Here is a 14656-nt window from a genome sequence, read left to right on the forward strand (position 1 = left end):
AAACATGTAGTGGAAGCTACAGTAGAGTGATTTAAATCAACATATAATAATGTGTTGTGATGGTCCAGTCAAAGTCCAAATCTAAATTGAAATGAGAGTCCACGGCTGAACACGAAGACTAATGCTCACCAACGCTTTCCATCCAATCAGATTGAGCTTGAGTGAAGAACAATGGACAAAAATTTGCTAAACTGGTGTTGAAAACAATTGCAAGCCACACTTTTCAGATTTTTATATGTGAAAATGTGGGAAACCGAAAAGTTATTCTTGTGATACGTTGTATTGGTCTGACATTTAAAACAACACATTATAGTTGTTTGTGAAGAAGGAATATTAACATTCATATCACCTGCTGGTGAGATTATTCCAGCAAACAGATCCCGGTAAATTAAAGCCGACTGTGTCGGTATAAAGACCAGGAAGTCACAACTTTAATCTAACAAAGAAAGGTATGTTCTGGTGCAGCTTTCCTTTCCTGAACTTCAAGAGACAAACAGCCACAAACTTTAGACAACACAACAATCCAGGGATGAGAACAGAAACAGAAACACTTTACTACTATTACACAATTCAGATTTTTAGTTGGACTTTTACCATGTAAACGATGAGTCAGAAACAATGTTTTTGTTTTTTTTCTTCAGTGGCACAATAAGCCATAAACTTAAAAGCATGTTTTATGGTTTTGTCTTTACAAGTCGGTTCGTAACGTTGTCCCATCCTGTCGTGGGTTCGTTTTAGAAGCAGACTTTAACATTTACAGCACACGAATTTCACGCATGTGAACCGAGACAACTTTTTGGACAGCAGGAAGGAACGTATTCAGGTTTCTTGTGTAAGAACCCCTAATGAGCCTCACAGTGGTATTTTCTGACTACAAAGAACTCATGTTTATCACTACATCTCAGACTCTAGAGGCTACTTTGGAAACTAAAAGTCCCCTTCAGCTTAATGGGATAATAAAACCATAATGGACCTTAGAAACCACACCAGGAATGAAGTCATGTTGGTGCTGCAGCCTCAGAGAGCAGATCACAGGGTGGGAGCATTAAGGAGGCACAAACAGCTGTGATTAAACCAAGGGATGATGATGATGATGATGATCCTCTGCTTTGACACAGCCTCATTTGGTCTCGTGGTTGCCTGCATACTTTAGCTTCCAGCGGGCAAAATACCCCCAGGGCTCCTAAAATACACAGCAGGCTGATCCAGTCAGCGAGCAGCGACGAGGCAACGCTGCAAGCCCCAACAAGCTGGTCAGCAGCGCAAGACTCAGCCAGGCTGAGTGTAATGGTAGCAAGTTCTTGTTTCGCGAAGAAAATAAATCCTTATTCTCTGATGGTGTAGTTTGATTAAAACAACAACAAAAAAATACGTTTCTTAAATTTAACAAATGATTAAACACAGTCGAGGCTGATCATGCCACAGGGGTCACTGAGGTTGAGGAACGCTGAGACTGAAAACGCCGAGGCTGACACCCAGTGGCCACATTTAGTTACTGCACCAAGGGATCCAGGATCAAAGAGAAAAGTATAAATTAGAAATCCATCGCCAAAACGTTAATTTATTTCAAATATCTCAGTCTTGATAATATTCAAATTAATTGCACACAGGTTGATGTATTTCCAGCATTTAACTTTAGATGAGTATAGTTCATAGCTAATAAAAAAGCTGTAATTTATTTAGAAAAGAGAACAGAAATGTTCTGTTGTGGTCACGCCATTGTGTTTACAATTATGGGGTAAGATTGCTGACTTCATTGTTGTCCAGCAGAAAGTCACACCTTGCTTAAGAAAACAACAAAAGAAGCTGGAGCTACACATTGTGCTTTGCAATGGAAAGTTGGATGAAAGGAAAAAGTCTGCAAAAGCAAGTTTCTGGAGCCTGTACTGGTTTGTTGTCAGAAAGAGGAGTGGGGAAGAATAAAGTCCAAGTTGCTTAAGGTCCAGTGTGAGGTTCCTGTGGTGATTTGTTGTGAGTACAAAGCTACCTACATAACTAGTTCCTCAATCATTTATTAAGAGGATGGAGGTGCATGTGCTGGGTCCGAATGGGTTCTTAATGTATAGGGATTTTTTATTTTACATCCTTGTGTGCATTTATTACTTTTGTGATGGTTTGGAGGAGTGCAATGTGTCTGGGCAGTATACTCTTTCTGTGTGAGGCAAATTTCTCCCAGGGGAGTCAAACAGAGATTGGGTTTTGTTGTCACCTGCAGGTGTTGGTCCGCTGAGTCTAATCAGTCGGTACAGCTGCCTAGGAGGGAATTTTAGATCACTTCATGCATCAAGCTCACATTCAGAACTGAACAACTGAAATAAATTAACTTTTTGCTGATGTTTTGACTGACCTGCATAGGAAAACAAATCATTAAATGAAAGAAGGGATTCGTCACAGATGTGTGTGGACGCAGCAAATCTTTACTAACAAAAACTTACTTCATCAACAGCTGCAGCCTCAAAAGTCATCACTAAACCAGACTCAAACAGAAAACACGAACAACGGTCTGGACTGACGACGGAGGTAAATCAATTCAGCAAAAAGAATAGAGGATATTCTGACATCTTTAACAATTAGTGTCTTTTATAAATGGATCGTCCAGTCAGTTATCAGATCTGATAACAACACCTGTGGCTGGAAGCTGACGTCCTCTATAGAAGCTTTTAATTCATTCCATTATTACGTCTGATTTGCTCGTCATCCACCAGTTATTAAGAGTTTAGAAGGCAGTAAACACTAAACAGGGCTGAAATATCTATAAATAAGAACCTCTTGAACTAAATGAGGCAACATTTGAGTCAAACAGCTTCAACTGAGTTGATCCGGCTCAGCTGAGAGCGGACGGCTGACGGCTGCTCCTCCACCTTCAAGCGCTCAGAAATTTCTGTCTGTTTAACCGGCTTGGTTCAGTCCTCTCACAGCTGACCTGCATCACAGACTCCGGGAGCCCACACGATCAGCCGGGGCAACCAGAGGAGACCGAGAGTACAGGGCTGGGCCCGGCCCGTCATCATCTGAGCCTGGGGAAGATTCTGATGAAGAGGATCATGCTGATGAAGGTGAAGGAGACCAGGATGAGCATCAGCCACAGCAGCCAGTTGACGGACTTCTTGGTGTGTTGCTCCAAGCGCTCCGACTCCGTCTTCAGCTTCTCAAAGTTCAGGTCGGCTTGACGCATGGACTGACTCAGCGTCTGGAGAGCAGAGACGAGTCTGACGTCAACATCCAGATAAATGCAGCGGTATGGATAACCGCTGATGCACACTGTGTTTTATACAATCGCAATTAGTCGATTAATTGCTGACTGGAATTTACAGACTCAAAACAAAGCTCTTTGCTGAAAAAAAACAAAAGATGTTCATAGCTGTAATTAAGCCAAAACTGTAGAAAAAATATAAACATTTTGCATTTAAAATAACACTTTTATCTGTAAATATGTTTCAGACAAAACTCCTCAAGTAGAATAGTTTTAACTTCACCCAGTTCAGATTTATTACAATATTGCTGTGTTGTTGCATTTTAGGCAATAAAATGTTTATTTTCTTATTTTAAAAAGGAATTGAATTATTTGCATATTTTTGTGTAAGTGGTTAAATAAATAAAAAAAAATCTATAGAACTTCCCATTTTTTGATCTGATTAATCGTCAGAATAAATTAACAGATTAATCGATAACTAAAATAATCATTATTTGCAGCCCTGGTTGTAAATGTGTACTGCCTACTTGTGACCAAAATTAGCTAAAAAAAAATCAAAAATCTAAATGGAAACAGCTTTTTTGGAGAGTGTTAATAAAAATAAAGAAAATAGAAACATAAGCTTGAACTCTTATTATAGTGAAGCTTTTAACTGCTTCTGGGTGGTTCCAGGTGGATTGGTGACCTCTCTCTTCAAACCTCTTCCCTGAAAACTCAGTTTCTACAAGCTGGTCCTCTATCAACTTAGGTCAGTCACTTTGAAGGAGAGGAGGCAAATATTTATGAAGCCATTAACTTTATACAACAAATCAACTGACTGGTAGCTACCTGATTGTCCTGCTTGATGATGTTTTGAGCAGCCAGAGTGTTGTTTTTGAGATTTCTGGCCAAGTTGAGCATGTCCTCTGCCAGCTTCTCCTGCAGGTTGTGGTGGTGTTGCATTACTGCGTCCAGCTCGGCTGCAGACTGCCGCTCATCCAGAGGAAGAACTCTGCAAGATTTTTAAAGCGATGAGTCGAGTCAATGGGAAAAACCGTAGGAGCATTTGTTTGGTGACGCAGTGCCGTTTGATTTCACCTTCTATTTCTCAAGTCTCCGTCTGCTGTGGGTGAAAACATTAGATTGTTAGAAAGTGCTTAAAGTGAAGATGCTGAAAACTAGAGGTCTTAAGATTTAAAAGGTTTCTTACCTTTGACCGACGTCCGCTGCAGAGTAACAACATAAAAGACATGAGTTAAACATGCCATAGCATTTTTAAGTTCATTTTCCCATTAAAGTAAAATCAGGGGGGTACACACTTTTAAAGAGGGTGAGCAAAAGAATCACTTTAAAGAAAAAATATATTATGGAATATATTATTATAGCATTAAAACACTTAATATCCAGTCTAATTCGCCTGATCGCTAAATAACGCGCGTCTCATCTCACCGTGCCGAGCAGTTCGTCTCTCATCTCCCCTGTAAATCGCGCCTTCGACTGAATGTGAATGGTTTTAGTGGCTGGCATCCTCTCATTGGCTATTGTCGGTGTGCGACCCGGAGCGAGGAACTGATTGGCTAAGGCCTTCTCTGTTGGTGATGCCTGTGGATGATTATGAGTTGAATTATTGTGAACTGCCATTTATATAAATAAGCTGAACGTGGGAAGAGGGAAGAGGATTGAAGATCTCAAATCTTACCAGTTTCTCCGCCTCTAAAAGTCCTTTTAGAAAATCGACTTTTCTTGTGTATTCAGTCAGGATCTCTTGTGTCGGTTTGCTGCAAAAAGACACCAACACAGAGGCAGCAGAACGTTTTTACAACAAGACACCAGCTGTGAGCGTAGTGACTTCTGTACAAATTAATAGAGAATGTTCAAGTTCCAAGAAAGAAAACATTCTCGGTATTTTGTCATTTACCAGACTGTGTTTATTAAATGTCCACAATTTAGTAAACATTAGAAAAAAAATTTTTTATAATCGAGGTAAAAATAAAAATCAAGGGGCGTGTAACCTTGGGCTTTTCCTCAGAGCCACCAACATGTCCACCAGGGCTGCAACGTACTACAGAAAAACAAACAAACAAACAAAAATTTAATAAACATGTTTGCAGAAACCTATAGTGTATGGTTATTATAAGAATCTTGAAATGTTTCTATTATTTCAAGTAAGTGTTACAGGAATGTGGCTGATTTTAGCCCCTAAAAATAATAAATAAGGAAATGTATCAACATTTCAGACGAAGCTGTCCCAGTACAGTATTATATTTTTCATAGTATCTCAAAAACAATCATTAGTTATACTGTGATTATTATTCTTAATAATAATAATGAACAGATTTACATAATCACTTTTATAAATATCAGAAGCTGCAAAAACGGTCGGACTTGTTATTACTGTTATTTTCTGCTGTTTCCATGGGAACATAATGAAATGCTGAACTTTTATACCAAAATACGGTAAACAAGGTTCAATAGGCAGAACATAAAAACAAGATTAAAAACATAAAAATGAGATAAAAAGCGTATATCACAGTTCCTGCTTTATGACGACGTGGCTAACAAGGCAGCTAACAGCTGTTGAGCTAACAACAACAACAACAGTAAATCTGCAGCTATAATGAAACGTAACTCTTTGAGCTCAGCTCTGGTTTACCTTCTCCAGTCTCCATTCAGTCTCTCCTCGTTTTTCCGACGCCATGGTTTCACAGCGAGACAATAATCTAATAAAATTGATCTCTAGTCTGGAAGCCATGTTGGAATCGCGCAGTGTCGCAGCTGTATGACGGTGACCAGGCGCAGCCGCTACAAAGGACGTCTCCGTGTATGGCAGGACGTTTTATCATAAAATCAACGTCGCCACACTTTATTTCCAGGTTTCTGACACCGCTATATGATGATTAGACATATTAATAATTTAAGAAATCTCTAAACATATTTTGAACTTAAAAATACCTATATAAGATATCGCTAATTACCTTTTAACTAGTATAAATTACGTCATACAACCATTAAGTTTTATGGAAGCTTTAATTCAAGATATCTACTATCTGAAACATATATTTCAGATATCAACACATAGATGATGGCTAGTCAAAAAGTAAAATATCTCACTTTTTGTTGTGAAAAGTCATAATTCTAACTATGAAATATGACTTGAATGACGCCATAATTCAAGATATTTTACATGTACGTTTGGATTGGAAAATCTATAGATTTGACCAGTGCAAATTAAATTGCAGATGTCTTGAAAGCAAATAATGACTAGGCAAAACTAACAAAGAGATATCGAGAACTGTAATTTTGACAAGTCAAAATTCATTTAATTAATTAATAAATTAATTAGAGCTTGAATATATAAAAAAAAATCTAGACAGTTTCTCTATTTCAGATGTCTTGAATTAACTGATTACTGATATCTTGAAAACTTATTCTGTCTAGATAAAACATTCCAGATTTTATGTAACAATTTGAACATTCAAATAAAAAACATAAAAAATTTAATAATAATTTAAAGCTTTAGAATAGATTGACAGCTGTTTTCAACTGCAATGTAAGTATCGGAAGAGAATAAATTGGAAGTTCAGGCTATAGCTATGAAGATGAACATTTTCTACATTATGACATTTTGTGCAGAAAATCCTAAATTCTCCAGGCAGTTTTGTGAACAGCTCAGTACAGCACAAGGGGGCCTTTGTGCAACATTTTAATTGTCAAAATGTAACTGAAAATATCTTGAATTTTTCTTTTTACCAGTCAGAATTAGAGGTGGTTCACTGAGTTTTTATGAGATTAACACATGAATATGGGGATGTTATCAACAACGTGTTCATAAAATATAAGGATGTGTCAAAATAAATTCCTAATGCATGAAATTTATATTAAGACAAATAAGCAAGACAAAAACTTATCACATATTTCTTTTAACTTGAATCAATTTTTGTCAGTGAACACAATTTTTCAAATCTCTAGCTGAATATGCTCTAGTCTCCTCCTCCATGTGTGGTGACCTCACACCACCATTGATTTATCTGAAACTTTTGACCCATTTTCTCTGGACCCCTGAACCAGTCTACTTCCTAAACAATATTGGAATAAATTCCTATGCTGTTTATTCTTAATGTGGTGGCATCATCTATTTTTCAGCCACAAAGTGCCATCAAGTAACATTCAACTATGTTACATGTATAAAACATGAGTAAAAAAGCAATTTGACGACTTGAAATTGGCCTCCGTCTCTTTAAGAAGCTCCTACCACTTCCGGCACCCCGCCTTCATAATGTCGCCACAATGCTTCTCATTGTGCGTTTACAACGTTGGACTTAGAAGTAGAGAATAGTTAGTGAGAGCAAGCGTTTAGGCACCCCATAGTGGCTGACACGGGAGATTCAAGGATTTCTGAAAAATGCACAAAAGAATCAAAGGAAGACTGCAGATATGTTTTTGAGGGAATAACATTATAATATAATGTAAAGCTCAAAACGTCATTCAAGTCATAAGAATATTGATAATTCCGACTAACCTATAACTGGAAAGGTTTAGTCTGATTTAATGAGAGATAGTCTTTTTTATATACAGTGTATGTAAACATCTGGTTTAGGTGTGTATTAGTGTGTATTGGTTTACCAATAATGTATCAGAGTCAAGCACACGGAAGTATGATGTATTTTTATGTTAACACTAATAACCATTACAGCTCCTGACATTCAGTCCCAAACACACCCTCAGTTACACGTCAGAACAATCTTCCTCACAAACCAGACAGACTAACAAACATCATTCAGCAGTCAGAGAAAGAAATTAGTATTTAATTCAATCCGCGCTCGTCGTCGTGACTCTGCGAGACTTCGGGGAAGTCGTGGCATGGCGTTGTGGTCGGGCTTGTGTTCTCTTTCTTTCTTTTCCGTTGGAGAAAGTGGCTTGTGCTGCTCCCATTTCCCTTTGCAAACTGAAAGCAGTGAGTTCCTCTCTGGTGTTCTTTTGTGTGATGGGTAAAAGCATGATTAGGTCCTTTCTCTGAACATGTTTTGTTCCACTTCAAGACGTTACACACGAAATATTGCGGCAAAAATCCCCTCTTTATTCTGGACACCCCACACCCCTCCTGTTAGCACTGTTCAGGAATTATGGTGTGAGAAATGGGTTATCATTATCAAGGCACGAGCTAGCAATTCTCAGCATTAGGAAAGAATGAAAGCGTGACTAGAACCTGCAATATTTTCTTTTACAAGCCAAAATAAAATAAAAAAAACCAAACAAAACAAAACATGAGGCTACAGAAGATGCAGCCTGTAGTCAAACTGTGCTCTCCAACAGTAACCACAGTATATTTAAAAATGATAGAAAAGGTGCTTGGCAACAATTTGTCCAGTTATTTCTACTGATGAACAACACAACACAAGACTTTTGACACATTTTTAGCGCCATACTGAGTTTCTGCTGTTCAAAGTCACTTCAATCTACAGCAAATTCACACTCTGTTACATTCTTCTCCTCCGTAGGTCAGACATCGTCGTCCATGTAGGGTATGTCTGGGTCAGAAAAGCGTCTGTGACTCTTGGGGGCTCTAATATCTTTTTGCTGGAGCGTAGCCATGGCGATAGAGGAGAAAGAGGAGGAAGCAGAGGGAGGGCAGGAGGAGAAATCCAGCAGGAGGCCACTCTCTGGGTTGTCGAGGTACAACGACTGGGTGCTGTCTTTGCGACGGCCGGGATGCTCCCTTTTCCAGACGGGGTACGAAATCTCTCGATTTCCAGGAGGAGGGAATGTCTGAGAAGAGCCGGTGGCCATCTGCTGGGGGAGGACGCCTGGGGGCAGCTTGACGGTGTCTGGGATGACGGGGTTGCGGCGTTGCAGGGGCCGCCTGGTGGAAGCGGTGGAGGTTTCGGATGCCGTGGAGGCGCAGCTGGACAGAGAGGAGGTGGAGCTGGCGGGGGTGAGGTTTCCCAGAAACGGTCGTCCCACAGAGGGTTTAGTTCGCTGGACGAGATCTGGAGGCTTAAGAGGTCTAACTGGCCTGTGTCTTCTCAGCTGGACGCTACTGAGCCCTGAAAGAGAAGGAAAGATGAGAAAATGATGAAAAGTAAGAAGAAAAATGTGATTTTATTTTTTAAGAGATTTCCCACAACAGAGTCAGGAAGGTGAAGAAAAATGGAAGATCATGCAACCATGTTATTTAAAATGAAATAGAGTCATGTGAAAAATATGGTGACAGCCTGAGTTTTACCATATTTGGACATGAATATATATTAATGTTAACATTACTATAACAGTAATATGCAATAAACCTTGAAGATCTTTAATTTTTTTTTGAGAAATCTAAATTAATATTTTTTTTTTTTTAAAAAGTGTATTTTTGGTGAGAAATACATTTGGATTTCGACACATTTATTTCCTAATAATATAGCAAAATAAATGAAAAACAAATGATAAGAACCATCATTTTGAAGAAGGTCTCCCCTGTTTAAATCTCTTATATACTTGCTTTGCTCTGGACTGAAGAAGAGCAATTAAACACCATAACAGCATCCAGAACTGACTGAAGCAAGCAGAAAGATGACTAACATCTGTTGAGTTAAATGAAGTTAAAGGGTCTCAAAAAATTTAAAATGAGCTTTTCCACTGTTCAGGAAATGGCCTACATGTGGGGAACATTCAAAACAGCAAACAAGTTCAAGGCTTGGCCGTCCAAGCCAGCCTTGAAAGATGCTAAAAAAAACTCCAAAGAAATAAAATGTCATCACAGGACCTACAGCAGACTGTCGTTACTAACATTTACCAAAGAGAACAAAGAAAAACACCAGATCTGCTGGGATAACATTTTCCGGACAGATGAATCAAAATGAATAGATTAAAACATGATTAAAACATGCATCATTTTTTGTTTTTATCCTTTAATTAAATCGCTTCCTTTTCCAGAGATGACAACCAAAGAGATTAGACATCAACATGGGAACCCTTCTTAGAAACAATCAGAGTTACCAACAGGTGTCCTCAATTTTTTACATGACTGTATGTTCAGGGAGTTACATTTCCATGCATTTTAGTTGATTTGGTGCCAAATGTGTCCATGAAGTTTGAGCATGCATCTGTGCCACACGTGAATTTACATGCACACAAACACACAAACACGGTTGCTGTTCCTCCAACCTGCTTTGTTTACAGAGCAGACATCAGCGCCCCATCACCATCACTGGTCCAGACCTGCACCACAAAAGACAGGAAGGGCCCGACCCAGTGGCCCCGGGGTCCAGTCAGAAACCCACAGGTGTGTGAGAGGAACAGGCAGAAAGAGGGAAACACCGGACTGTACCTTACTACTGACCTTCTGGCTCGGAGCCGTGCGCGGATGAACGCTGCTGCTGTTCGTCCAGAAGACTCTCAGAGCTCAGAGACGCTTCAGAGTCCAGGTTCTCCTGGTCTGAACCGGGCTGCTCCATCTCTGGCAGCCGGAAAGCCAGTTCCTCTCTTGAGAGTAAACAAAGAAGAAGTTAAAAAAAAAACAAACAAATCAACGTGAAGAAAAAGGTAAGGGAGTGTTCCTTACTTCTCTTGTTTGATGGACTTGATGCGTTCCACCAGGTTGTTCTCCGTCTCAGTGTCCGAGTCCAGCGGCTCGTTCTCGGGGACCACGGTGAGATCAGAACTGACCTTCTCACGGATCTGCACAACACACAGCACCAAACACTGATGATGACCCACCAACTCCATCCATATGTTAAACCGCAGTGACTACAGAGATGTTTAAGTGCAAGTTAAAACCGAAAAACACAGTAGATTCAAACCTTAAAGGGAAACCGAGCCAAAATGGTTAGTCAGGTCAGGAGAAGAGCAGAGTGGATGTCGCCTGCGACCTTCATGCATTTACATTTATTAATACTTACGGCATGTTTGTGAGCAATCGTGTAAAAAATAATATCCAGTGCCAAAAGTGTTGATATCCCTTGAAGTTGTTCCCATTATGCCAGGTTACAACCACAAACTTTAACCGTATTTTATTGGGATTTTATGTAATAAACAAACGCAAGGTAGTATGCGATTTTTTTAATGGAAGAGAAACGTTTTAATTCCCAAATCTGTAAAAATATAAACCTAAAAAAACCACACCGGCGCTAAAGGTCAGTGCTATATAAGGTGATTTCTTACTGCAGTAGGAACATACTTACACCTTAAGCTCTTTTAGACTGCAGAGACAGCGTCTGCAAATATCAGCTTCAAAGATTTCAGATTCTTCGTCAAATTTAGGTTTAGACTTTGACTGGGCCATTTTAACACAAAAATATTAATATTATTGTTCGGCTGGAAGGCAATACTCCATCCAAATATCAAATCTTCTGTAGCCTCTTTTTGTTTTCTTCTTGGCAGTCGGTTGCATTTGATTTCATTTAGTCGTATCAGGACATAAAATCGACATGAAGTTTGTGGCTAGAACGTAACAACTAGGGAAAAATCGTTCAAGGAATATCAACACGAGGCAGCAGGTTCACTCCTCAGGAAAACATCAAAGTCCAAATAAGGTTTAGTTCCAGTTAAATAATATGACTTTCAGAGCTCTGTGGTATATTTAAATGCTGAATTAATACCATAAAGCCCTGAAGGTCACAATAGTGTTAGATCACCTTCTGATAAAAGAGAGATCACAACCCAGAATCCCTTCGTATTCTTCTAACAACAAACGCTTCACATCACAAGCAGAACAAATACTGAACCAACAGCAACATGCAAACTACTCCCAATTAGTACAAACAAACTGCATTAATACAAGATAACAAGAGAAACCAACAAAAGAAAAGGATTCAGCACCCAGATCTAACATGCCATGCACAGGCGCTTGGACATGGCAAACTACTGCACACTACATCTACAGGATCTACTACACCTGAGGTCTGGATGATACATACCACCCCTCCTTTGTAATGAGCTGTCAACCTGAGAGATAAAGGGCAGCTGGTCTAAAGAGAGACAAGGAACATTAACCGTGTTACCAATGTACTGTAAACCCGAGAGGCCATGCAATGGGATAAAGTAATGGATGTTTATGATGTACACTGTGTGAGGAAATTATGAATATGGTTAATGATCAGTAAGTACATTAGAATAAATCCATAATCTCCAACATGGGTGAAACTTCAGCTTTTATTTCTAACGGGAAGAAGAGATTTGGCCCTGACTGCAGTTTAGGATGTTTCCACACCTAATAGTTCAAAAATGCAACATTTGTGACATTTTCAGATGGTGTGGTTCACTTTCACACTGCACTGGGTCAGAGAAACCAAACCCTTCAAACAACCTGTTCATCTCCTCGCCTGTGGTGGCGCTGCATCAAGACATGAGCGCAACTTCTTTCTTCATGACATGTAAACAAAAATGGAGTGGAATGAAATTTTAGCTGCTGAAGGATTTTCTTTTGCCTTTGGTAAAAGACATTGACCCATTTCGCCAGTTAGTGCTGGACCCGCCCGTCTGTTTTGGTTGTATTTACGTTTTAGTTTCAAATGAACTGAGATCTAGGTTTGTAGGCAGAGCAGAGTTTTCCTTTTTTGGTCTGCATCAGGGTTTGATTGCACATTCACACCTCCCCAAACGAACTGGACTTTCTAGATGAACTGATAAGAGTTCGATTAAAGTGGATTAAACAAGGACGGTGTGAATGCACCTTAAGAGGTTACCTTATTTACAACCAAAGGTAGATTTGGTTTGCAATGTTACAAAACACACGCATACTGTAAAATGCAAGAACACATCAGATAACCATTCACATATAATGGTGCTCAAAGCTCCACAGGTCAGATTCAAAAAAAGTTTGAAAACCCAGAATAGGAGAGTATAAATGTAAAAAAGTAACTAGTATATATATAGTGTGTTTCAGTAAGAATTCTGCCATTATATAAAATCTGTTAAGAATTTTATATAATTCTTAACAGAAAGCTGAAACTCCCTTTAAAAGGGTTGAAAAATACATTTTAAAACAGAAGAGGCTATCAGCTGTACCTGGCTGAGGTAATGGTTTAGAGGACAGCTTAATAATGTGCTGAAGGGAACTCTTTTCTCTCAGTGCTGCTTGATCAAACCATGAGATAACAAGGAATAAGATAAAACCGATTTAATGAAAGGGCCGTAAAACATTGGTCATTATGGTCAATACTGAATTGACAAAGTTTCCTTAGACAAAATAGGCGCTAGTCAGCCTTTTCAGACACTTTGTGAAGTTTGTTTGGTCTGCTTGACACAGTACAGTGAGAAAGTGAACCGCAGCAGCTGAAAATGCAACAAATGTTTCAGTTTTGGTCTCCAGTCAAATCGGACTAACAGGTGTGAAAACACTCCAGGTTTCATTTGGACACAGTTTGGGTAACAACTAAGGGAGTACAGAAAATAAAGGGTAAAGCCTTATAAGAAATATCTTGGTGTCATCTTGGATTTTGTTAAAGGTTTGACAAAATATTATGCAGAGATAAAAAAAAAAAATAGCAATTTGCTGCAGATATTTTTATGTCAATGAAGAGCAGCAACTCCAAACGTCAAACCACAGAGGATGATGTAAAATCAGATCTAAACCTGAACACCTGACAGGGCTTCACTTCCTAAGATGACAGGTATTGACTTTATTGTATTTTGCTTGCATGTACTGCTGGGTCTTAATGAATGTATGCTTTTATACTAAATTCTCCATAAGAGTTTATTATTTTATGGGGACAAGCATTGCATATAAACATTGACCAAATGTTGCAGAGTTTGGTGCTTGTTGAGCTCTGCGTATGCTACGTAAGCTAATAAATGTCGTGACATAATGCTGGATTCACGTGACAGAAGATGTGGGACTGACGCCTGTCGAGGTCCATTAAAGCTGATCTAAACATCAATCCACAGTAAACGGCTCAGAGGTATTTGATTCCACTCACTGTGTTCTTTCTCTTGAGTTTCAGCTGTTTGACAGCCAGAGCCTCAGCGTACTCCAGCTGCTCGATCTCCTCCATCTTCTCATTGTAGCGCCTGATTTGCTCGATGATCAGCATCTCCACACACCTGCAGGCGAACGAGCGACACTGGGTGAGTTCAGATCAAATATTAAAAACAACAAGATTTTGAAAGTTCTTGCTTTGCGGGCCAGACTCACGTCGTCGTCTTTGCCACGTCCTTCATGCTGAGCAGCGGGTCAGCCGTGTTGGGGCAACGCAGGATACACGGAGCAAACACTATAGCCAGCGAGTTGGGAGACATGCGGTTGTGCTCCTCTTCCTTAGAGACCCTGCAGGAATATAATCAGAGAAATGTACCTCATTATCTGTCAGTTCAGCTTCTTTTAATGCAGTTTCTAGATGTGTGGAAGTACAGCAGGTGGAGAATGTTTACTTGACAAGGTGGAAGATGAGCCGCTCTAATGTGTTGAAGTTTGCAGTGGGAAGTTCCTCCAGGACTTTGTAAATGGCTTGAAGCTGCTCCTGCTTCTCTGGCAGCTCTAACAGAGAAACAAAACAGATAGGAGTT

At 39.4% G+C, this 14656-nt stretch overlaps 2 protein-coding genes across 13 annotated transcripts in view; both read right to left on the bottom strand.

The window, feature by feature from the left end:
• Window positions 1–1541: 1541 nt before the first annotated feature.
• use1 (unconventional SNARE in the ER 1 homolog (S. cerevisiae)) lies at window positions 1542–5995 on the bottom strand. 3 transcript variants are annotated; one of them, XM_032571244.1, is made up of 8 exons: window positions 5826–5995; window positions 5185–5234; window positions 4872–4950; window positions 4622–4774; window positions 4383–4398; window positions 4271–4292; window positions 4022–4184; window positions 1542–3190 (listed from the first exon to the last, which is right to left on the bottom strand). In XM_032571244.1, the coding sequence occupies exons 1-8, from the start codon at window positions 5922–5924 to the stop codon at window positions 3008–3010; spliced, it is 765 nt and encodes a 254-aa protein (XP_032427135.1). In that variant the 5' UTR covers window positions 5925–5995; the 3' UTR covers window positions 1542–3007. The 3 variants fall into 3 exon arrangements, with proteins under 3 accessions (XP_032427135.1, XP_032427134.1, XP_032427136.1); XM_032571243.1 differs by having other exon boundaries at window positions 4271–4295; XM_032571245.1 differs by having other exon boundaries at window positions 4271–4295; window positions 5802–5924.
• Window positions 5996–7816: 1821 nt separating this feature from the next.
• The window catches only part of myo9b (myosin IXB), a 68943-nt gene continuing 62103 nt past the window's right edge, over window positions 7817–14656 (bottom strand). For 6 of the 10 annotated variants that reach the window (XM_032571234.1, XM_032571233.1, XM_032571237.1 and 3 more), the window contains 7 exons: window positions 14522–14627; window positions 14286–14417; window positions 14071–14194; window positions 12070–12120; window positions 10716–10831; window positions 10494–10636; window positions 7817–9216 (listed from right to left, as the gene is read on the bottom strand). In XM_032571234.1, coding sequence (XP_032427125.1) covers window positions 8672–9216; window positions 10494–10636; window positions 10716–10831; window positions 12070–12120; window positions 14071–14194; window positions 14286–14417; window positions 14522–14627 — 1217 coding nt within the window. In that variant the 3' untranslated portion in view covers window positions 7817–8671. Of the gene's footprint in view, window positions 9217–10318; window positions 10373–10481; window positions 10637–10715; window positions 10832–12069; window positions 12121–14070; window positions 14195–14285; window positions 14418–14521; window positions 14628–14656 lie in introns of all 10 variants that reach the window. The other 4 variants (XM_032571240.1, XR_004340372.1, XM_032571242.1 and 1 more) reach the window with 4 other exon arrangements.

This window comes from Xiphophorus hellerii, chromosome 9 (genome assembly GCF_003331165.1).
Source record: "Xiphophorus hellerii strain 12219 chromosome 9, Xiphophorus_hellerii-4.1, whole genome shotgun sequence".
Lineage (NCBI taxonomy): Eukaryota > Metazoa > Chordata > Actinopteri > Cyprinodontiformes > Poeciliidae > Xiphophorus > Xiphophorus hellerii.